Below are 26,327 nucleotides of genomic sequence, written 5' to 3'. Positions count from 1 at the left end.
TTCTTGGTAGATGGATCCTAGTACTTAACAAGCTTAATTATTAAATACCGCTAGTTTACACCAATGTAAGAATGTAACTTGCATCCACATTGCTTTCTTGCCTTCTTCTATCTGACATTTCTTACTTTCTTAACTAACACTCAAAAAACAAAACAAAAAACAAAACAAAAATATTTTCTTCATTATTGAATTTGGAACACGACTTTGGTATACTTTATGAATATATGTATGATGTACATGTATATTTGAGAAAATAAAATTGAAAAAAAAAAGAAAAAAAGTTTGCAATGGACTGACCGACTCTTTGTCAATTCCCAACTCAAGAATTGTTACCCCTGTAGCTAGCTTGTCCTCTCTTTTCTACCAATTACTGAGTATAAATTGATTATAAAAGCACTGAAATTAAAGCTTTTGGCTTTAATATAGAATGTGATGCAAACATTGTATTTATAACATTAATCGTTCAAACAATTATCAACATAATACAAATATTTTTAGTAATGCTTTAATATGCAGGACCAGGGATAACAAGTACAAAAATACCTCAACATTTTTATTTCTGTTTTATTATTATTATTATTATTATTATTATTATTATTATTATTATTATTATTATTATTATTATTATATTTATTATTATTATTATTATTATTATTATTATTATTATTATTATTATTATTATTATTATTATTATTATTATTATTACTATTATTATTATTATTATTATGCATTTTTCCCTGGGGAAGGAATCGAAATTCTGAACACATCGGACATTTTCCATCGAAAACAATCCGGATGATTGCCGGTACACAGAGACGAAGTAGTATAACTGATTAAAATTGGGAAGAGTAAAAGCATTAGGTTGAATTGATAAATTGAAATTACAACGTATACGTCAGGTTGTTTGCAATGGAAAATGGCCGAGGTGTTTCAAATAGGAAATCAAGTGCGCTCATCTCTCTTTAAACTTACTTCCTTATCAGGAATACAAACAACTGTTTAAAATTAATGCATATTGCACAACACAAATAGGCATAAGTGGAGGAATTGTATTTCAGATAAGGAGCGTCAACACTGTAAATTAAGTTTGGATCTTTCAACTTGTGCTTCGCATGTATGGTAAGAAATAGTTCGATACTTTTGTCAAGTCAAAATAAGCTCACGAAATAACCGGCTAAAAATTGATTTTGTTTCCTCTTACATCGATGTGACCTTGCATGAACGTAACAGATAACAGACATCTGATGTATAAAGATAAAAAATAATACATTTCCGTTTTGAAGGTTATTAGGGAAACATTTAAATTTACCTTTAACTACAAATTTGCCAAGAGTGTAACGGTATGAAGTCATACATTTTAGAAAATAACAGTGCTATAACAGTTATGAGCTAAGATATGACTCATGTATTTATAATATTATAACTTAAGGGTTAAGTAGGTGACCCGATATGGGATATACAGGGCAGGGAAAACCGTGTCAGGAGAAAGCTAAGCTCAAACCCAAATGTGGTCTCCTGCGCCCCGAATGTCCCATATAGGGTCACCTACCAGCCCCGTTACGAGCATTGCACGTCTACAACCTGTTAACATCTTTCAATGTTGAATTGATTCATCGAAATATATTTCGGAAAAGAAAAAAAAAACACGCCATTTTGGTACTAAATAAATTTGGTGACCCAATATGGAAAACTTTGGGGTAACAGCATGACGAGTCCTTAACCAATAGCGTAGCGTCATTTATGTTGGAGGCGTGATATACAAATATATGTTAAAATGAAAATTTTGAAACACTAAACAAATGAGTAGCTAGGAAATGGGGGGGGCAGAAACCAGGAGCCGTAAACCAGGAGTGGTAAACCAGGAGCCGTAAACCAGGAGCCATAAACCAGGAGCCATAAACCAGGAGTCATAAACCAGGATTTTTTTAAAGCAAATTTCCATCATGATACAAGTATGACGTAGTCGAGCTAACCCTTACTCGAGTCCTCAACCTCGACCTTAACCCTAGAGGTGGGGATGTATATTGTCATACGTGACTAGCGCTACACCAGGAGAGGCAACTGCATACTCCGGTTTCGCTTAACACCTAGTGGAGTAGCTTATGTTAGATACATACCTAACGAGCTCTGCTGGTCATTGACTCGATATATAACTGGGATATACGTCAGCAATATCATCATTGTACCGTTGTACATGGCTGACACAGAAAGGGGTGATATTTTACGACGGTATTATTTTAACAGTAGAAACCCTGCCGCATTTGCTGGACCTCAGAAGCTGTTTGACGCGGTTGAGCAAAAGCACCCTGGATTTTTTACGAAGAAGTACGCTAAACAATGGTTAAATGATCAGGACGCCTATTCTCTCCAGAGGCCGAGACGTCATAAATTTAAGACAGCAAATGTACGTGTGTCAGCCATCGATGAGCAGTTAGATATAGATCTTTTGTCGGTGTTTAACCTAGCCGAGCAGAATGATGACGTTCGATATCTGCTTTGTGCAATTGACATACTATCGAGAAGGCTTTGGGTGCAACCGCTAAAAAAGGAAGACTGCAAGAGGTTTTAAGCGCTATGAAGAAACTATTTTAAGTGGCAACGATGGCGATAATGCGATACTTTGTTCGTACGAAGTCATACAATAGCAAAGGGTTTAAAAATATGAGATAGTATTTTGAGTATTAGTCATACTTTGTCAAATGTGTATTGACCCATTTTTCATGTTATCTATTCATACTACTTTCTGCGGTTACGTTTACCTTGGTTTTCAACACTAAACAATTTTAAGTTTCTTTACTCATTGATAAAACAGATTCGGTTGAAAGGTATTGAACAAGTTATTATAAATTAATGTTTATGTTAAAATATAAGCGATTGTTTCCCGTTTAACGAAGGAAAATGCAATGTATAATAGTTGAATCTAAACAGCCGTTTTAAACTAACCTAAGGGTATTATTTCCGGGTTTATGTATACTAAAGGATCATAATTATACAGCTGTTTAAAACGTATCTTAGGCTCAAGTTAATACTAATAATACATTAATCAGAATTTCATTTCGAATCGAGTATTTGGTATTTCAGAATGATATTCGCGTGATAAGCTTTCATGAGTCAACGATACTTATGATTTCGTTTTCGCGCGTATACTCATTTGTATTGAATTATTCTTATTTAATAATTTCGTAATGATATTCTCGGTTTCCTTTTTTGAATGTTATAACACGATGGAATGACGCAACTTATGTTGATTTCGCGATATCAATCGTGTCACAAAGGGCATACAAAGATGAATTAGTTTTAAAACAGTAACGATATCTGATGTTATGTTTACAGCGATAGTTTTAGCAATTGTGTGCATGTATGAGGAGGGTGCATTTTCAGTCTCGTTAACAAAGACGTTTCTCAGTTATGTTATATCAAATGTTTTTAGTCTTTATGAGGAACCATAAGGTTAGTTCAGGAGTGAGAGGTCAGGAAGCGAGGCATGGCTTTCTAGCTATTGCCTGTCTCCTCATTACCTCCTCATTGCCTCCGCATTGTTTCATCACTACCTCATCATTGCATTCTCATCCCTCCTCATTGCCTCCTCATTGCCTCCTCATCCCTCCTCATTGCCTCCTCATTGCCTCCTTATCCCTCCTCATTGCCTCCTCATACCTCCTCATTGCCTCATCATCCCTCCTCATTGCCTCCTCATCCCTCCTCATTGTCTCCTCATACCTCCTCATTGCCTCCTTATTGCCTCCTCATTGCCTCCTCATCCCTCCTCATTGCCTCCTCATCCCTCCTCATTGCCTCCTCATTGCCTCCTCATCCCTCCTCATTGCCTCCTCATTGTTTCATTATAACAATGAGATGGACTTTTGAGGGATAGAAAACGTCCGAAAAAATGGAACGAAATGCGCAAGAAAATAGCATATTTCAATGTCCCAAATGCGCCTACGTGTTCTTCTTTTGAAATATTTTGCATCATTTAAGAATATGGCATACTAGCGCGTATTATTCTAATAAATGCGTATGCTGCGATAAAACGTTTCAAGATGGGAGAACATTTTTTGATTATTCAATTCAACTCAAATTTTATTTGTAAAGAAAGGCCTCCGGCCCATAATACAACACATACAATACAAAGCATAAGATCTTTAGAGTTCTGATTCCTTAATGACATTCATTTTTCCTTATCTTTTTGTTTCATTATTACATTTACAAAGAATGCTATATTTTTTATTCGGTCATCGATTCGACTTTGCATAAGATTTTTGAAGTTTTGGAAGTCTTGCCTACCCGTGTACCATTTATAGATATAAAATTGCCTTTCTTGCCTGAATTTGTTACATTGAAAGAATACATGAAATTCATCTTCTACTCATCTGATATCAAAATTAATTAAGCAATATCTACACAGTCTATTTTCCCTTTCGATACCCAAATGGCGACCAGTCTCAATAAACAATTTATGGCTAGAACATCGGAATCTCGCTAACGATTTTCTCACATAAAATGGTAGATTAATACATAAATATTTTTCTGGATTTAACAAAGTTTTCAAATGCTTTTATGTTTCACATCGTGTTGAGTCTCCCACATTTTCGAACCAGTTTTGTCTTTTACAATCAACTAACCTTTGCTTAAATGATATTAAAAAATCGCCAACATTTCCAACTTCCTGACTTAGCCAAACAAAACCAAAACCATATTTGAATAATAGATTCTTTACAGATGTAACCCAATTTTTTCTTTCAATATCATCATGTCGTTTAAGCATTATATAGCAGTTTCTTGGATAACGTTCATTGGACATGCATAGCAGTTTACACCAGTACTTAATACATTTTACATGATGATCAATACACAGAGGAAACCTCCCGCATTCCCCCAATGCAACACAATCGTTAACATAATTATTTACCCCAAGGAATTCCTTACAATATTGAATTTGTACCTGTTCAAGAATATCAGATGTTTCCGTACCATATATTTCAGCACCGTAAATAAGTATAGGCTTAACCATTGAATCAAATATTTTAAAGTATTCAGTGTGAGAAAAGTTTCCAAAAGTCATCTGGTAGGCCTTTATAGCATAAATTGACTTTCGGGCTTGCGCAGCTAATTTTGATTTTGCCTTTGTCCAGGATAATTTAGGCGTGAATATGAGTCCCATGTACTTGTATACTGATGTAACATTTACCGGGGTGCCATTAAAATACCAATGCTCTTATGACCGCAGAGGCCCGCCATTTCTAAACACGATTATTTCTGTTTTCCTCTGATTAATAGTCATACCAGTATTTTCGCAGAATTCCGAAATTGAATTTAGTTGTAATTGTAATTCAATGGCAGTGTCAGCGCAGTTCGCAACGTCATCTGCCAAAAGTATGCATATTATATCCGCGATTTGCTCAGTAATAAAGATACCAGTATGTCCCTTTGATCGTAGGAAGGAAGATAACTCATTAATATACAGATTAAAAATTATTGTACTGGTTACGTCCCCTTGTCGCGTGCCAGCGTTACAAATAAAGGGTTGCGTAGCTGTGCCGCCGCCAACTCGTACACAACCGCGTAGATTTGAATACATAGACGTTAATATACGGAAGAGCTTTCCCTGAACTCCTATTTTATGCAAACTGGTGAACAAGTTACGGTGTATCCATCCATCAAACGCCTTTTTAAAATCGACGTATAATACATAGAATCTCCCCCCGAGCTTACTGGTATATTTCTGAACCATACTTTGCAAAGTAAATATATTATCTGTTGTCGAATAACCAGTCCGAAATCCAGTTTGTGCCTCATCAATTTTGTTAAACTGTTCCGACCATGTACATAATCTGTCATGTATTATATTTGAAAATATTTTATACATAACGTTTATAAGAGAAATACCCCTGTAATTTGATGGGTCTTCTTTAGAGCCCGACTTGTGCACTGGGACAATAATACTATCTCTCCAAATATCCGGAAATACACCCGTATTTAAAACCCTATTAAATAATTGACGCAACACTGGAGTTATGGTTTGTTTTGTACTTTGGTAAAATTCAGCCCCAAATCCATCAGGTCCATGAGATATCCCTTTTTTCAATTTTGAAATGCTTGCAATAACCTCCCCGTCAGTTATATCACAATTTAAAATGGAATCATATTCTTCATTAAATATATTCGTGTCAAAAGCTATATCGTTCAGGTTTGGTTGATCTTCATTAAACAACAATCCTCGAAAATAGTTCCGCCATGTTACAGGGTCTACGCGCAGAAGCTCTTGTTTTCTATTAAGTTGGGACATTTTTAACAATTTCCAAAAGGATTTTGGATTACAACTAGATAACACTAGCTCATTCCTTTTAGCTTGCTGATACAATTGCCTTTTAGTGAAACACGTAATTTTGAAATGTCTACGCAGTGAAATATAGTTTTGAAAATCTAACAACCCACTTGTCTATCTAAATCTTCGTAATGCATCGTACTTTAATTGTTTAGCTAAAGCACAGTCTCTATCCCACCAGGGTTGATTATTTGAAATTACATCGCGATTTGTTGGATCACGGTTATTTAAGCGCATCATATAAGCAGAATCCCGATAAAGCCCAAGTATTTTCTCAACCGCGTCATTTATATTTATATTAATTTCAAGTGCGATTTGAGCGACGAGCGTATTACATTTATTTGCAAATAACGTTAAAAATTCATCTTTACATGCGAGTTTCCATTTAAACTTTTCTACACGTACAAAACCATCGCCGTTTGGTGGTCCCGCTAAGTTTTCATCAGTATGCTCTATTCTATCTAGGAAGAATGACAATTTAGAACAAACTGGTAAATGATCGCGCATTGTGACACTGAAAGAACTTATATGAGAAAAAAGCTCAGTAGACATAATATGATAATCAACAACACTTGCACCATTATATGTTATACATGTAAAATTGCCAACAATGTCGTCATAAATACGTCCATTTAAAATATGTATGTTATGAGTACAACATAGCTCAATAAGAGATTTCTCAAAGTTATTATATCCTATTTTATCTTTGTTATTGCGTGTTAACTCAAAATTGTCTGAATTATATTCAACATCAGTATTAAAAATGTTTTGCAGATTATCATCTGGAATGTAATCTAACATTTCTTTCGTGTGGGCATTAAAGTCCCCAGCTAGATAAAAATATGAACCGGGATACTTATTTCGTAAAATTGAAATATTATTATCAATAAATTTAATTCCATTTTTCTCAACTCTATTGCTATAAATGTTCGAGCCCTCGGGTGAGACATAAGCAACATATAATATTATATCGTGCATAGAACGAAATTTAGTACTGTTGATATAGAATCCTACGCAATCTGTATATTCATGGCATATTCTAGTAATAAAATCATTTTTCAACAAATTATTCTTAATGTAAACAGCTATTCTACCACTATTACGCAAGGCATTTAAGGATTTTGATCTAACACAATCAAAACATGTAAAATTATCAAGCAAATTCTCAAATTCATTACTAAAATCACTCCACGTTTCCAAGAGACCAATAATGTCAAACGATTGCAAATAGCTTGTAAAATATTTATCATTAGTCAACTTTCTTAAACCGCGCACATTCCACGTGATAGTGTTTATGTTTACGGGGCCTTGACCTGCATCCTAGTCAGTCCCGCCTACTGCCTCCCTTTCATATCCGCCCTCCGATCCCGATTGGTCTGCATCGCTGACGTCATGGTCACGTGGGCCCGTTGACTGGTCATTGTTGTGGTCACGTGGTCTGTTAACGTAACCACGTGGTCCGCTACCACGTGGTATTTGAACCGGCCGTGTACTACCGATCCTCTTGACTTGCTTTGACAGGTTATCGTACTTATAAACTCTGTAATCAATGATAAGCTTGTCGTAGCGCATTGAAGCATACTGGTCCCTACTTCTGGCCTCAACTAATCTCTTACCTAGTTCTCGCCTATGTACACGTTCAGTGAAATCATCGCGCACTGAAAACTGTGATTGCCTGTCAAATAATTGTTTTGATTTTTTGATAATTGTCTCGCGATCTTTATAGCGTGAGAATTTAGCAATAATAGGGCATGTGTCTGAATTCCTACTACCCACGCAATGTGCCCTTTCTATTTCTACGCGGTCTAACTCGGAAAGCCCAAGCTTGTCCGAAATAAATTGCCTTACCTTTAACTCGGTCTCCTCCCATATCTCGCCAAGCCTTCCTTGAATACCATAAAAACGCAGATTGTTCCTAAGAGAATGCCCCTCGAGACTATCAACTTTTGACACAAGCTTACCAAGTTCTTGCTTAATTTCCAGATTTTCTTGCCTGAGAGATTCGTTCTCAGCCTTTAGAAAATTAACAGAATTGTGTATGTCGTCCACTTTCGAATTAATGGCGGCTAGGTCCGTGCGCACTTCCGCTTTCATATCCCTGAGAAAAGCCATAACTTCACTATCTTTACTTCCTCTGGTCACCCGCTTAGTGGCTTCTTGAGAAGGCGGTGGAGAAGACGCTGACGCCAACCCTACACCTGCTGGTTCATCAAACGATAAAGTTCTTTGCTTCTGGGAACGCGGCGGTCCCGGATTAGTTTCCACATCCCCACCCAGTGTGATTAACACAGACAAGCACAAAACTAGTCGAAAAATGAGTGTCATTCATGTGAAAAGAATTCCTGACTCGACGATAATTATGTTTTCATTTTCGCGCGCATATTCATTAGTATTCTATTACATTTATTGAACAGTTTCGTTTTGGTATTCTTTGTTTGCTTTTCTGAGAGTATTAAAAAATGATGGAATGGCACAACTAGCCGGCGTCATTTAAGTGAATTTAAAATCGTACCAGAAGTGGTTGTCTATTTTATAGCAAAATAAATTTGTTTAAATGCGATAACGCGCTTTATTTAGATAAACACCCGATATCATACGGTTTTCATAAAGCGCGGTCATTTTTAAAAATCAATCATGATTTATACGTGAGATACTATAGGGTCGCGCTTTCAGGTATAGACTTTATTTGATAAGGGATTCATTCAACTCGTTAGTACTCGGATTGAATCCATAATATTTTACGAATTTTTAAACAATTCCTCAGTTGACTTTTTAAAATTATTTCGGTTCAATTCGAGTCATACTTTGTTCGGTTATGCGTTTGCCAGCGTTTTTTTTTTTGGCAATCCATCCTAATTGTATATAATGAATAAAAAATAAAAAAAACAACAAAGGCAAACATCGTATTTTGTTCACTATTTATTCTTTTCTTTTAACCGTTTATATCAAATGCATTTGTCTATAAACGTCAGTTTGTTAGCATGAAAGCAATTCTGCACAGGTGAGACTTAGAAAATATAGCTTCATTCTCAATATTATAAGTCGAATGATACCGCGCAAGTATAAGTATTATAATAATAGCTGCTAACATAACATGTTATATCATTGGCAGCAAAATGTACATGCTATTTCATGTGTATTTGTAATAATGCGATATATGCAACATAAACCAAATACATGCAACATGATCAAAACGTTTACGCAGCATCCACATTTTGTAATAGAACACACAGTCGTCTCAGATTTAAGTTAAAACTTTAATCGAGTATAAATATATAATTATAGTCCTCTTGGCGCTTTTGCGAGAGAAAGTACTCGCAAATGTCCAACGGGCAACACAACATGAGTCGTATCAAAGTCACTCTGGACTTTTATTCTTGTTCCATGTCTTCGTCGTTCTCTAACTGAGGAATATCGTAAGTATCCAAGACTTTATCAAAGAGGAATCTCCGCTTTAGAATGGCGTACTTTAAAGCTTCCTCCGGTTCATAGTTTTATCCGCTACTAGCTTATTCGCTGTATTTTTCACAGCTTTATACACCGGATCTTTTTTCATAACGGTGAACCAGCCTAGTTTGCTAGCAAAAACGTTCATCATAGCTTTTCGAAAAGTGTTTTTCATGTCTACAAAGACATGTTCCTTAGCTTCACGCTCACTCATATTTGCATCCTCCTCCATTAGTCCAGTTACATCAGCCTCGTATTGTGACTGACACTTATCAAACGCTTCCTCAACAATGTCTTGCCAGGAATCAATATCGACAGAGTCCTCAGAGGTAACAGATACGTAATCGTCTTCGTCGTCGCTGCTATCGGAAACGGTTTCGGGGACAGGTCCAAAAATATCCTCTTGAACACTAGTATCCGACATCGCGTCGTCTTCAGAGTCCACGTCGGAATGAGCAGACTTTTTGTGTCGTAACATATTATCTTGGATTCCAAAATACTTTAAACAAATATCGCACTGGTGCATTGTCCTCAACGTCTCGAACGATACTGAGGAGGAGTCGGGACAGCATTCAGCTTAATATTTCTCCAATGGTCGTGATGGATTCGAGCTTGTTGGAGTTCTGCCTGGGCTTTCCTTACTTAGAGGACGCCTCTTTTCTAGATCCCTTGTTGATCTTCTTACGAAGGCTTTCCGACTTGACCCCGGGACTTTTGCGATTTCGTCTTTTACTGGCTTCCGCCATTCGCTGTAACTCCAGATCTATCAATATCCGGGTAGGCTTTGACTGACGTTCTAGCATACTCTTGGCGATAGCCGTCGTCTGCTCAGCTGGTAAAACCATTCTTATTACCATTTTAGAATAAGGCACCTGATTTGTTTTGCGAACACCCTTTTTGAACTTCCTGTTCGCCGTCTTGTAATTTTTATCGAACAAATCCATTTTTAAATACACGTCTTTACCTCTCGACATCCGCCGGTATTGTGTCACGAGATTTTAGTTTTCAGTCTCAAGTTTCAAATAATCAAAAAATGTTCTCCCATCTTGAAGCGTTTTATCGCAGCATACGCATTTATTAGAATAATACGCGCTAGTATGCCATATTCTTAAATGATGCAAAATATTTCAAAAGAAGAACACGTATGTGCATTTGGGACATTGAAATATGCTTTTTTCTTGCGCATTTCGTTCCATTTTTTCGGACGTTTTCTATCCCTCAAAAGTCCATCTCATTGTTATAATGAATCAATGAGGAGGCAATGAGGAGGGATGAGGAGGCAATGAGGAGGCAATGAGGAGGGATGAGGAGGCAATGAGGAGGGATGAGGAGGCAATGAGGAGGGATGAGGAGGCAATGAGGAGGGATGAGGAGGCAATGAGGAGGCAATGAGGAGGTATGAGGAGGCAATGAGGAGGGATGAGGAGGCAATGAGGAGGGATGATGAGGCAATGAGGCGGTATGAGGAGGCAATGAGGAGGGATTAGGAGGCAATGATGAGGCAATGATGAGGCAATGAGGAGGGATGAGGAGGCAATATGGAGGGATGAGAATGCAATGATGAGGTAGTGATGAAACAATGCGGAGGCAATGAGGAGGTAATGAGGAGACAGGCAATAGCTAGAGAGCCATGCCTCGCTTCCTGACCTCTCACTCCTTAACTAACCTTATGCTTCCTCATAAAGACTAAAAACATTATATATAACATAACTAAGAAACGTCTTCGTTAACGAGACTGAAAATGCACCCTCCTCATACATGCACACAATTGCTAAAATTATCGCTGTAAACATAACATCAGACATCTTTACTGTTTTAAAATTAATTCATCTTTGTATGCCCTTTGTGACACGATTGATATCGCGAAATCAACATAAGTTGCGTCATTCCATCGTGTTATAACATTCAAAAAAGGAAACCGAGAATATCATTACGAAATTATTAAATAAGAATAATTGAATACAAATGAGTATACGCGCGAAAACGAAATCATAAGTATCGTTGACTCATGAAAGCTTATCACGCGAATATCATTCTGAAATACCAAATACTCGATTCGAAATGAGACGTCTAATTAATGTATTATTAGTATTAACTTGAGCCTAAGATAAGTCTTAAACAGCTGTATAATTATGTTCCTTTAGTATACATCAACCCGGAAATAATACCCTTAGGTTAGTTTAAAACGGCTGTTTAGATTCAACTATTATACATTGCATTTTCCTTCTTTTAACGGGAAACAATCGCTTATATTTTAACATAAACATTAATTTATAATAACTCGTTCAATACCTTTCAACCGAATCTGTTTTATCAATGAGTAAAGAAACTTAACACTGTTTAGTGTTGAAAACCAAGGTGAACGTAACCGCAGAAAGTAGTATGAATAGATTACATGAAAACTGGGTCAATACACATTTTACAAAGTATGACTAATACTCAAAATACTATCTCATATTTTTAAACCCTTTGCTATTGTATGACTTCGTACGAAAAAAGTATCGCATCATCGCCCTCGTTGCCACTTATAATAGTTTCTTCATAGCGCTTAAAACCTCTTGCAGTCTTCCTTTTAAGCGGTTGCACCCAAAGCCTTCTCGATAGTATGTCAATTGCACAAAGCAGATATCGAACGTCATCATTCTGCTCGGCTAGGTTAAACACCGACAAAATATCTATATCTAACTGCTCACCGATGGCTGACACACGTACATTTGCTGTCTTAAATTTATGACGTCTCGGCCTCTGGAGAGAATAGGCGTCCTGTTCATTTAACCATTGTTTAACGTACTTCTTCGTAAAAAATCCAGGATGCTTTTGCTCAACCGCGTCAAACAGCTTCTGAGGTCCAGCAAATGCGGCAGGGTTTCTACTGTTAAAATAATACCGTCGTTAAATATCGCCCCTTTCTGTGTCAGCCATGTTCAACGGTACAATGATGATATTGCTGACGTTTATCCCAGTTATATACCGAGTCAATGACCAGCAGAGCTCGTAAGGTATGTATCTAACATAAGCTACTCTGCTAGGTGTTAAGCGAAACCGGAGTACGCAGTTGCCTCTCCTGGTATAGCGCTAGACACGTATGACAATATACATCCCCCCCAAGGTTAAGGTCGAGGTTAAGGACTCGAGTAAGGGTTAGCTCGACTACGTCATACTTGTATCATGATAGAAATTTGCTTTAAAAAAATCCTGGTTTATGGCTCCTGGTTTATGGCTCCTGGTTTATGGCACCTGGTTTACGGCTGCTGGTTTACGGCTCCTGGTTTACGGCTCCTGGTTTCTGCCCTCCACCCATTTTCTAGTAACTCAAATGTTCACAATTTACATTTTGATAAATCATCACAAGAATGTGCAGCAGCAGTGGAATGTGTGTCGCGCATGGCCATTCGGATCACCCCGGCTTTTTTTTCATTTAAATCAACCTCGGGTGTATATAGATGTTTTCAATTAAGCTGTTAAACTTAATTACTTCACTCTTGGAAATCTTAAGTATCTATGCTGTAAAACCCTTAACTGACAATCAATTTAAATTTAGATATACAAAATACACGTTAAAACACTCTAATTATTTAATACAATTCTTTAAAATTTTACAAACTACGTCTATTGATAAACAGTTCCGAATGGCGCGTAGTGATCATACTTATTTATTCAAATAAGGGCTAACTTGAACCTCATAAAACTTCCATAGCAATAGTTTATGAAAGGCCTTCGTCGGGTTACAATATATGTTGCAACAATCTGTTCGAATTACATACATAGTAGTATACAAAGGACATAAAGCCGACAATTAATCACAAATATTGAGATCACTTGAATATATTGGCAAGTACGCAACCAATTATAGAAATACAATTTGATATTCATAAAATAAGTTTATATTATGCTTTTACAGAATCGATGGCGCTTTTAAGAGGCCTATCATTTGTAAGCCTGATTTGCCTTACCTACGGGTAAGTATGTTGTTTTATATATTAGGTGAAGAAGAAACTAGTCATCCACGTTTCTATTCAGTAACACACAAATCATTAATAAAAAAATTTAAACAGATATTGCGTTTCTATAACACGATGTTTTCACACTGTCACTGATTGTGATTCAGTGTGTATATAAATATTTGTTATTATAGTACGTGTCAATCGAATACTCACGTTCCTGAATATTATTTTCAGATATTACTATGTGTCACTTCCAAAATACTTATCCCCTGGTACGCCCTTGAACGTAGTAGTCCATGTGACCCAGTCTGGGGGCCCGGTATCTTTTCTGGCAGAAATTGTAGCATCCAACCATTCGGACGTAGCCAGTGTCAGGAAAAACATTGTTAATGGTAAGCTTAAAGGAACAATTTTATTCTAATGCAATACATGCACATATATAACAAACATCTATTTTGCCTTATAAACCTTTAACTACTTACTAGACAATTCATTTATGGAAATTATTTATTACTGATATCAATATCGTAGCTGTTTATATAATAGCAGAAAGAGCAAAATTGTCATAGCATTGGTGAATGCTTAAATGATGTACAGTGATCTACTTTATTCTCATAAGGTATAAATACCGTGTGTTATGCACATTCATTTTATATTAAACACGGTATCCTTCATAATAACTATTGTTTTTGACAGTTATTTATCTTTTTTTATTTGTTTTTACAACATGATCAATTAGTATAAATGTTATTAGGTAGTAAGAGTGAATCTTTACAGTAATCATGAATTATAAATGATCTCAACCGTCGAATTTAATTTGAATACATTCATTATTTCTTTAGGTGAAGACGTAAACTTGCTTTTCAAAAATTGATGTAATTAGGATTTTCATTTAAAGGCAATAATGATCAATGGTTTCAATTTATCGACGAAAATATAGCAATCCCGTATTATGCGAAAACAACAATGGCATTTTACTGTTAAATTCTGGTAGGTGCGATACATTTAAAAAAAAACGATTTGAACTCATATGTGTTTATATTTAGTTAACAAAGTTTGTTCACTCATAATTAATTTACCACCGTATAAGAACTTCTTTTTGAATTGTTAAATTTGTGTTCTGAATAATGAATTGCGAAGAAGAAGACGAGTGTTACAAATGTTTGTGAAAACTGGACATTTTCAGTTTTACCCGAAGCAACTTAAATTAGCATGTTCATGGTCTGTGGTATTTGTGTTATTAAACAGCATGTATGCGGTATTCAAACATAATTATTTACATCCAAACTTCCATTCCTTAAATGAACTGCCTTTCGGAAATTGCGTTCATCAATCGATGATCGCAACATCTTCGGATATGTTCGGATCGTAACTCATTGCTTAACAATATGCATGAAAACTATTGATATTTTTATTGTTTGTATTGTGTCAGCAGGTCCCGTAAAACATAAATCACGATTGTTTAAAGTGTAAATTCATTATATTTTAAATGTATTGTTGCCATACGTGTTTCAATTTTACGTTTGAAAGTGATTTCAAGCGGTTGATCTTTTCCCGCGTTATTGTGACTTCATTTTAATAAAAATGCATCCGGTTACAGTCGGGTCGTTCTATTTACAGAATGGTAAAAACGGATTACTGAAAGATATTCGTAAATGAAATGAAGTATTGTTTTAACAATTCTTGAATGAAATAATGAAGTTCGGACTCCACACACATTGACAACCCAATTGCGTTCATACACCGATAATGACATCAACCCCGCAATTAATTCCTTAAAATATTGTAATGGCAAACTGTCGTATTTTCAAAGAGTATTAAAATATAATGCCAATGCGTTCATTTGCTTGATATGCCAAAAAACTGAGTACAATTGTACTCTTACAAAACGTTCTTACAAAGTATGTTCTTAAAGACAATAACATCTGAATCTGAAAACTGAGACAAATACAAATGATAATTGTGTACAATCTAACGTATTATAGTGAAATTTTGAACATGATTTTATTTCGATTTCAGATGTTCCTGAAAGCTTGCAGGTTATGGTAAGTTGGATAGACGAATTTATTTTTTATACCGTTGTTTTTACTTTTTAGAAGTGAAAAGTTGTTCTACAAGGCGCTTAAATAGTTTTCTACATCTAAAGTCTGAAAAGCTAAAGGTCTGAAAAGTTTAAGATTTATTTGTCTACATAAGGTTTAGTAAGAGGTAAATCATGTTTACTGTTATTGGCATAACTGTTATAATATTATGTAAGTTTTGTAGTATCCTGATAGAGCACAAAACATACGACTCATATTTCTGATTGTGTAAAAGGTAAATTTATATATCGATATAGGTAAAGGCAAACTTGATAAATCGGTTCTATGTAATATATTTGATGGTAATTGTACGTATAGGCAAAAACATACGTCATGTTTTATTATGAAGGTTCCTAGCAACCTTACCAAAGATGACTACAAGATTGTTGTGTCTGGGTCTGGAGGACTTTCCTTCCATAAAGTGGCTAAACTGTCCTATGAAGAGAACATCCTGGTTTTCATCCAGACTGATAAGACACGTTACTCTGGCGGTCAACAAGGTGAGTTATAATTTTGCCACTGCCTTAAATCGACCATTCAAATGTTTACGAACGATAAAACTTAATATGTATACAACAGTGCATGCATGCGACACTTAATGTACGAACATTCCCGAAGTTTATCACTGTATCGTTTATGTCACGTTTTTACACAGGCCTAAGTTTTGAAGTGCAATGTATTCTTTAAGGTGCATGGAGTACAAATTAGTTCTAACTAGAAATGTGTGGTGAAAATTCGTTCTTACAAAATCTTCATCTACAATGGCATAGTCAATTTTCTAATCTTTTAATTGTCAGCTCTACAAATATATAGTTATAGTGTTGGTCAGTTTTTATTTTCGATTGAATATGCCTATCTCATTATAAAATAAAGTATGAACATTGAACTAAGATATATTGATCTCAAAATGTTTTCAACGCCAGAAAGTTCATTAAATGTTCATGTAAGTTAATACATCTAAACAAAGAGTCCTAAAACACATTCTTTGTTATTTCTGAGTGCACATGAATAACCAAAGCATATAGTTTAATGATTTGATTTTTAATAAATCAAATAACAATACAAACATGTGTAAGTTTTGTTTTCTAGCTTGGCTTCGTTTCTTGGAATTAGCGTCGACATTGTTTTGTTGTAACACAAACTATTTTGTAATAATTTACTTTCATGTTCTTACAGTTAAATATAGGACAGTTTTCTTGTTGCCGACTCTTGCGAACTACAACGGTAGCGCTGTTATTTCATTCTACGTGAGTACTTCCTGTATATGATTTGATTGAAGTGTTTCTCAGTATGGAGCAAACATTCAGCAGTTTTATTTTTAAGTTATTTTGAAACGGAATCTGGGGTCTTCTTATGGCTGAGGAAAATGGCATAAAAAACCTTCTTTGCACTTCCTGTCTTCTTTGCATCAACCGGCCCTGCCTGGTCTTTACTAAGCCAATATGTGTTATTTATGCGTCGCTTTGACCCAAAGTGTTATACCAAAAGTTCATCCGCAGCAAGTTTATCAGACATCTCTCTAGGAAAACAAATTTAAGAATTTTTTAAAAGTGTTTAGGCACAATCCAAACGCTTGGCCTGTTCGCATGGTGTCAACAAGTGAAAAGATGCATCGTGTTTAAATCTTCTTTCATTTTAAACAGTCAGACTATAATGGCCGTTCTCTTCTGAAATGCCAATACCATAATATATCAGGATAATGTTACATCGGTATATTCCTGTACCAAACCTCCATCTAGGCACCTCAGCGTATCATACCCTATATGATACCCTGATCAAATTGGCTAGGGTCACTTTTTAATTCTTAAATATTCATAAGCATTTTCCGATCAATGAAACTTGTCGATAACAAAAAGGGAAGAATCTCCAGAACAGCTATACGAATATTTAACAATATCCTGTCTAAAACGATTTGTAAGCAGTGATCTCATTGGATTATTTCGAACCAAGATTAAACTTTTCGGCCATTTCCGATTTCACCTTATTAATAAGTCATGAACACGATCTTTTTACGGCTGATTTGCCCAGGGTATCATATTGGATATGATAAGCTGGCGTGCCGAGGGTATCATATTGGATATGATAAGCTGGGGTGCCGAGCATGCCAAACCTCATACAGCACCAATGTTTACCTTTGTTGATGCAATACAATGTCCTCCAGGTCAGCCAGGCCCACCAAGGACGGTAACTGTCCTGAGGGCTGTACTGATCCTCTTTTTAACCAAGCGCACCATCGTAAACCTGATATGTGTGCAGCACAATTCAGATAAAAAACATAAATCTTAATAAATAGATATATTGGTCACTTTAAAGCTGAATAAATCCATATTTCACTGGTGTGTTAAATAAACATCTGCAATCAAAATGTATGTATTTCGTTACTCTAATGAGAAGTGATTTCTATGAAAGACATTAGTTATACAATTTGTTGGAATACCCGCTAACACATGTGTTAATTCCAAACAAAGACGTAATTGTTATATCCAACAATATAGCAAGTTATGAAACCTATATTGGACAAAGCTTAAACTGACAAGTCCATGCTTGAATATTGTATACTGGTATCCTCATAAAGGTTCTGTAAATAGTACATACATTTCTTCAGCTGCCAGTGTTGCAAATATACTGTCGGCAAGTTTTATTTCGTCACTAAAAGAGCTGTTACTGACCACCAAAATAAATAATTGTGTCCTATAAATAGACAGTGTCTCATTGGTTCAGAAAGCTATCTACGAAGCAAAATATATATCATATTCATATTCACTAGAGGGTTCTCCTAATCCTGATTCAAATATAGAATGTCATTAACATAAATTATTTCAATGTTTTATTCGGTTTTAGTCTTTGTTTGTTAGGAAAACAAATTCAGCATTTATCGTTAAGCGATAACTTCCAAGTTGACGTTATAGTCCATGATTGTTGTTAAGGATGGCAATGGAAACAGAATAGAGTCAAGAGGGCCGACCGCAATATCAGACGGTGTGATTGGCGGAGCCCTTGATTTAAGCAGGGAACCTGTTTTCGGCGATTGGCAAATAGCGGTTCATGTTCAGGTAATGTATCTTTACACATAATTAACATATAATTAATATAACGATTCAATTAATGACGTCATATGAATATATTATCTTTACACATAATTAACATGGAATTAATATAACGATTCAATTAATGACGTCATATGAATATATGTGTAAGTATGCATGTATCTTATAAGTATATCGTTATCAAAATTAAAAAGTAATTAAAAAATAAGACCATTAAGGAAAAAAATCAGTGTCAGTGTTTAATAATTTAAATAATTCAATCTTGTAAAAAAAAGACTTGTTTCTGGTTTTGTTAAAGTGAACTGTATTTATGCTTCTAATTTATCAAATGTTGATTTATTGGTTATGTATACTTTTCTAGCAAACAACCGTTTCGAAGCAGTTTAAGGTGTTCGACTACAGTAAGTTGTTTACGCTCATGTTAAGCTGTAGCTATCAATCGATTAATAATCAATATGACAATGCAAATATTAAAGACTAAATTAAGTGATACATTTACCTTTAATTCATCTTTCAAATTGTTTTATTCAATACCTTCTATGAAAGTTAAGATAATCCCGCGGGATTACATAAAAATTGATACATTAGGCCACTTTTAATTTCTAGAAAATTGTTTTAAAACGTTGAAACAAAATCGTACACAATTTTGAGTGTTCCTGTTGAGATACCATGGCAAGTTTTAACATCGTTCATCGCGTGTCGTTGTCATCAAACGTCATTTGAAATGTTTCCCCATTTACACTAATTCTATGAATCTTGACCGGAAACTTTTTTAACTGACTTCTTAAAATTTGATTGGGAGTTTCAGGTTTCGGGAACAAAAAAATTGTTTTAGAAATCCCTTTCTTGATGTATACAAGACTATGCTGTTTTATCTGCACCAGAATATATTTTGTTTGTTGCATCAGCTTAATTCAATACATAATGTTCCGTAGAGATTAACCAATCGTAAAGTTTGTTTATTAGTAATAGGTTATATACAGTTTTAGTTGACAACGACCTTAGTTTACATATTTAAGTTTGTGCCATTAGCTATACTCTTGCTACAAACATATGACATTAAGCGTATTTAACCGGAATTGACACATTATTCCCTCCGTGTATACCGAAAGAATGACTTAAAATCTTCTCTTGTTAATGACAGGAATTCTTATACCTGCAAGGGTTGGTTTTAGAAATTACCTGTCCTTAGTGTCATTTACCTGATTATCGAACTATGGCCCTCTATGTATTGTTACTTTGTTACTTTCAGTTTTGCCGAAGTTTAGTGTGGAACTGACTTTACCGCAAAACATGAAATCAACAGATCAGAGCATAACTATTTCAGTGAAAGCGAGGTAATTAGTAACACGTGACAGAATATTGATAGATATTCCTGACATATTTCAACCGGACATGAACGTTTTCAACTTATCAATATTTTACAAATGCATAAAGCCAAGGCTTCTGTACACAAAGTCCCCTTACAAATCATTCGCTAGCTGAAGAGAGAAAGAGCGGGGGACATGCAATTACGTCCACCATATGTCATCATCAACACGCTCTAAATACTATATATATCAATGTGGATGTGCCTACATGCATTTAATAAGATATCAGTCATCCAGTATGTTCTTTTGCCGCATTCAAAATGTATTAGCATAAATCGATATTGCTCGACTGGTCTAAATGTCTGAAATACACATCAATATTCTTTTTGAATATAGCCAGTTAATCGCTTGTTGTATAATTCGTGATATTAAGTGAATGTCCGCTTGGAATTCCTAATTATAGCCATAGACATTGAGATCAAATAGTGCATGATCATACGCTTAAACATGGGCAAAAACAAAAGGTAAGGCATAAATTGCAGCATCAAGTAAATATTACGATTAACCAAGCTGATACGAACTAAAACAAAATATGTTTTACATATTTTAAAAAAGTCGTGTGTCTGATTTTCTTAGCCTGTATATTATGTCATCTGTCTGCATTATAGTCATTGTTTGCTCAGTCATTTGTCTGTAGTCCTAACATTTTTTATTAAGTCGCTTGTCAGTAGTTTTAAGATTGTTTATTAAGTCGTTTGACTGTTGTCCTAGCATTGTTTATTCAGTCATTTGTCTGTAGTCATAGCATTGTTTATTAAGTCGTTTGTCTTTATGCCTATCATTGTTTGTCAAATCGTTTGTCTTAGACTAAGCATTTTTTTAATTAATTTGTTTGTCTGTATGTCTAGCATTGTTTATTAACTTAAGTCGTTTGTCTGTAGTCCTAGTATTCTTTATTAAGTCATTGTATTTGTATGGATGGAATAATTCATGATTCGTCTGTTTGTTTTATTGTTGTTTTACATGCGTTGTTAACTATATAAAGTCCTCTGTCTGTATTATAGTTTTTGCTGATAAAACTTGTGTGTTTGCTTTAAATGTACTATGTCAGAAATTGTCCGTCTAAATTACAGGTTTTGTTTTATTTTTCGCTTGTGTCTATGATTTTCCTCGTTTACTGGGTCGTTTGTCTGGTTTAAATATTTTAGTATTACGCCGCGTACACCAAAAGTGCAATGCGTCTGCACTACATCCATTATATGTAAGCTGGTTGTCCAGTTAACGCATTGTTTTTCACTCTGGCGACCCGGGTTCGATTCTCGGCCTAATGCCACACTCTCGCTCGACATTGTGCCAACGAGAGTGACTAATTAATTGCAAGCATAATTCTCTTTAAAATCGGTGTAAAGAGTTTCACTACATTCATTAATTATTTTTAGTTTATTCAGGAAATATAAGAAGCTAAAATGTTTGATATAAAGGTTATAATGCATTCTCATTCCAGTAAACACACACATATATATATATATATATATACATGATACTGTTTTACAGATATACGTTCAATAAAGACGTGTTCGGCACTTGCACCATTCAGATATATGACGCGGACTTGAAGCAATCGAATATGGAATTTGAACAGGAGGTAATATATTACTATTACCGTCTTTGTCGTTCAGCCACCAATCGTGATTTATGTATTCAGTATTCAACGAAAGCTTGATTTTGATAACAAAGTCAGGTAAAGACTTTTAAGATGTACATTTTAGCGATTGAAAAATATACAAATACTTTAATGATCAGTACAAACCGAGTCAAATCAATTTCAAAGCAATATATTGACGGACTTAAAGTGTCAATGGGGAATTATTGGTTTAGATTAAAAAAAAAAAAACCATATTTTAAGTAATACACTTTATCCAGTGGTTCTACGGGGTATAAATAGATTTTATATTCCTGTTTATTGCTGAATCTTAAGCATTACTGTTTTATGCGTAAAATTATTTTTTTCATGCTCCCTTTCCACCAAACTACATTGTGGCTCAGTAATGATGATGATGATGATGATGATGATGATGATGATGATGATGATGATGATGATGATGATGATAATGATGATGATGATGATGATGAAGCAAGGAATATATTCTACCATTTTAGATAAGAGGAACAACAAATTTTACTATTGACTTGCATAACCTAAAACAACATTTCTATGTGCTTGATAACATCAAAATTCGAGCTTTGGTAACAGACAATGCAACTGCCCTTACAATGGCTGCGGAAAAAGATTTAAAAATCGTTATACAGAAACAAGATAGATGGAAAATCAAACAAATACTCGATAGGGAAGGATTTTTACCAGGTCTTACTTATTCAACGATCGTGAGTGTTATTAATTTAAATAGTTTATTATTTAAACATCCTTGTATTTGCTATCTGTAATACAAGTGCATTGAGCCTAAATTTAGTTTAAAAATCGTAAAAATGACTTTTCCCTAGCATTAACTACACATGTCGATGTGTTTGTTTAAAGGTTCGCCTGACTAACCACGATGACGCTCCTAACAGATCAGGAGTATTAAGATACGAAGCAACATTTCATCGAGTTGTTAAAATGACTTGTCCTACTGGATCATTTCACAAAGAAACATTAAACGTGACTTATACACATCTGAAAGGCGCTGCTTCATACGTAACTTCTGGATTCGCTGTGATCTCATTCTTAGTACCATTAGGGCCTATTGAAGCAATGGAACTATTAGTAAGTGTGTCGACTTTGGCTTATTACACTACTGGATAAATGTGGGTATACATTTTCTGCATTTTATATAATATTCTCTTTGCAACTGTTTTCTTCAATCCGTGCTTGATTCATTCTGTCATTTGTTCCGAAAAGTGCATTTACTTCAGAGGAAAAAAATAGTTGGTCTATTATTTTTTTGTTTAGTTGTTATATTTTTACTAGATATCTGGTATATGAAGGCAATCCGAAATAATATGTGAAAGTCGGATTTATAAATCTGACGGGATTCTTTCATCTTACATTACCATAATATTTTGCTGGAAAGTCGGCAACACTTGTTAAAGGTAACACAACTGTCCATAAACTTTTTCAAGGCCAGATCAAAATTTGATCGAAGCAGAAATATTGAAGCGGCCAAGCGAAGTTTGACATCATCAAGATAGTACGCGAGAGTGTGGTCTTGCGTTATTTTTTTCTTTCTGAAAATGAAGTATCCGGAGGGACCGACTTGTTCAGCTTGGTGACCACAAACCAAACTCACAAACTGCGCTAGCCGTACAACCCAATATTTAACATGAATTAATATATCTTATAGGCGATAATTGTAGCCTTGTGCCGATAGTTCAGAACTGGGATTACAACGTTGTAAACGACATCGTTGTTGATGACGTAAACAACATATTCAACTTTATAGTTTTGAACAATGGGGCCATTGGTTTTCGTATTTTTATCTAAGCGTATACTGCAGATAATCTGTCTTAAACAATAATAAAATACTTTTTCACGGACCGTTATATAATATAATTGTTATTACACGAGAAAAGGATATAGGTTAATGAGTGGGCTTTTGGCGATTTTCTTTACAAAATTCCCGGACTTGTTTCACCAGCAAAGCTTTTGAGACGTTTACAAGAAAAAAAATGTATTTTTTGGCAATCTTTTTGACACGTGACGGAGCGAAAATTCACTCTCAGGTCATGTGACCGCAGTGATATTTTGAATGTCATATCACGGCAAAAAACTGCTTCAATATTTTACCAAAATCATTACGTGAATGCCATTCCCTCCGTCACAATTCAATGTGTGCATAAAACATCAGACGGCAGGAACTGTCAGTTTTTAAAGGAAGTTTAGCATAATTAACGGTGGAATTTTGTTCTAGATTGTATTATTTGAGTATGTTATATTTTGTCTGCCTTCTGAAACTTATTAAATTAAGTTAATTAAAAACATTTTAACTTTTGTCTGTACTTAATTTTGTTCGGTATAATAAAATAAATATCGTACGGCAACATGTGTAACATTGATATTGTCAACCCTCGAAACCGAATGTAACCCTCGGATAACGCCTCGGGTGACATTCTGCTCTCTGGTTGACACTATCAATGTCACACATGCTGCTGTATGATATTTATATAATGTTCCGTTATATATGACTGCTTTATCATGTGCGTTATTCTATTGCTGAATGTATCGATCGCATAGTCATATTGATGTTTAATTGTATTATGAGTCTGGTTTACTTGTATAGGTGTTAAAGCTAAGATTGTTGAAAAAATGGGTGTCAACCCTTCTGTTCTTTTTATCATTCGATTGATGTATGCATAAATTAATTCAACAGGTAAGCGATCAATATACAGGAGCAAAAATGTTCATCTATTTGTTCTCGTTTTCAAGACATTCATTTCCGCTTCTTCGAGTTTGGACAAACACACCGGATGTTTTGGTACGTTTATATCTTTTCGATCATTCTATGTGTCTCATAATGTAAGCATATTTTATCGTGTCGACTGTAATGTGAAGAACATACGTTATGAAAGCTGTTGTACTTTTATTCTAAAACTTTTCCAAATAATTCAAGGTTGGAGATATAATTGATCTGCGTGTTGAGTCAACAGAAGCCTTGGTTGGATATGTCACAATGGAGGTAACTCTTGTTCCAATGCACTACTTTTATAAAGCGAGGTACGATGTGTAGTGTTATTAATCATAGCATTGTGGTATGTTGTATTGCATTTGACAATGTAAAGTAAGTATGTAACAACTTGCAAAACGTAGCATCGAATGCCTTAGTATGTTTTTTTATAAGATTTACATTTTGTTTGGATTTATATGATTTTTTGCAATTATAAGCGTATGCAACCCAATGTTTATGTTCAGTGTTTAGTTAGTCTTAAGAAAAATGAGAAAAAAATAGAACATGTATAATAATGTAGCTAAAGAGACATTCATGCCGAAATTTTGCATTTTCGAAAATAGAAAAAAGTTGCAATATTATTGTCGATACTTCTAGTTTTGCACACCATTTGAGACAAGTTAACTGTTAACAATACACTTGTTATTTAAATCACATGCGCACTTTTTAATGGACAATAAAACCTGATTGAAAAACAAAATTGATAATAACAATCTCTAATAATATGTATGTTTCATAGAATGTGTTTTTTCACTACTTCAGAAATTTTGTAAAATACAAAATTAGATAAATCATAAAAACGAAATATACATACATTGCTGTCTTAAAATAAGAAGGCTTGAATTTCCGATGAGTATATGTACATATATTCTTTTCCTTTAGTTTTACTCACGCGGAAAGATGATACGACTCATCCAAGCACCTGCCAGCAATTCAAGAATAATAGGTCTTAATGTTCCGATATCAGCAGACATGTTTCCCCGGTTGTTTCTCATGGTGTCACACATAACACAGTCTGGACACATTCTATCAGACAATGTAGTGATCCAAGTCAAAGGGAAGCCCTTTATTAATAAGGTATATGTATGCGGTTAAATGTAATGTATGCTTATGTGCGTTTCACAATTGTTAAGGAATGTATATCTATAAGGTTTATACACCTTTTTGAGGTTGTTTTATCATCTGCAAAGGCCCGCAAAATGGTTAACAGCCCGAGTGCGGAGTATTTTACGCTATTATTTCATAAAACACACACCATGAGTAACTTTTTATGTTAAAAGAGCTGTTAAATGTCAAGGAAATTCAAAAACAGTAAGTTCAAAATAACCTCTATAACAGATACTTGTGTGACGTCATGATTGATGTCATTGAAAAGGTTTTACATTAAGCTCGATACGGGCCGCATCATCACTCGACAGTTACTTTTGTTTTGTCACCATTTCTTTCAGTCTTTAGTGGATCGAAAAGTGTTTTCTTTTCAGAAATTCACTGGATTACTTGGATTAACACAAAATGTATGCAATAATACAGAGTATTTATTACTTATATCAAAACTATTAAGTTTCGGCGTCATGTAAATTGGACAAAAATAACAAATTGGAAATACATTTCCTGACATATGTTTTTGTGTGTTACCCTTGTTTATACCTATCCCGTAAATTATCTTTCAATTAATGCTATTTTTTATTGTATTCACTCAGGTGGAAGATACATTTAACACAACACTGACCA

The 26,327-nt window shown here is 34.9% G+C and overlaps 2 protein-coding genes across 3 annotated transcripts in view; both read left to right on the top strand.

The window, feature by feature from the left end:
• Positions 1-26,327, top strand: part of LOC128222331 (CD109 antigen-like) — a 119,124-nt gene that overhangs the window by 36,372 nt on the left and 56,425 nt on the right. The gene's annotated exons all lie outside the window — the stretch shown is intronic.
• On the top strand, positions 1,024-25,914 carry LOC128222294 (CD109 antigen-like). Of its 2 annotated transcripts, none has more exons than XM_052931260.1 (15): positions 1,024-1,119; positions 13,674-13,731; positions 13,951-14,108; positions 15,736-15,761; positions 16,147-16,297; positions 16,974-17,044; positions 18,725-18,850; positions 19,206-19,245; positions 20,097-20,181; positions 21,709-21,799; positions 22,315-22,539; positions 22,691-22,918; positions 24,522-24,626; positions 24,762-24,827; positions 25,479-25,914. In XM_052931260.1, exons 1-15 carry the CDS (start codon positions 1,113-1,115, stop codon positions 25,689-25,691), a joined length of 1,650 nt encoding a protein of 549 aa, XP_052787220.1. In that variant the 5' UTR covers positions 1,024-1,112; the 3' UTR covers positions 25,692-25,914. The 2 variants fall into 2 exon arrangements, with proteins under 2 accessions (XP_052787220.1, XP_052787221.1); XM_052931261.1 differs by having other exon boundaries at positions 24,762-24,865; positions 25,479-25,609.

This window comes from Mya arenaria, chromosome 16, assembly GCF_026914265.1.
Source record: "Mya arenaria isolate MELC-2E11 chromosome 16, ASM2691426v1".
In the NCBI taxonomy this organism is placed as follows: domain Eukaryota; kingdom Metazoa; phylum Mollusca; class Bivalvia; order Myida; family Myidae; genus Mya; species Mya arenaria.
The sequence above is the reverse complement of the archived record's forward strand: the minus strand, read 5'-3'. Positions and strand labels throughout refer to the sequence as shown.

Excerpts from the sequence above, each read along its gene's own strand:
- LOC128222294 (XM_052931260.1), top strand. Across the intron at positions 18,851-19,205 it reads AAATAGCGGTTCATGTTCAG|CAAACAACCGTTTCGAAGCA; the intron begins GTAATGTATCTT and ends ATACTTTTCTAG. Across the intron at positions 22,919-24,521 it reads TTGAAGCAATGGAACTATTA|GTAAGCGATCAATATACAGG; the intron begins GTAAGTGTGTCG and ends TTAATTCAACAG.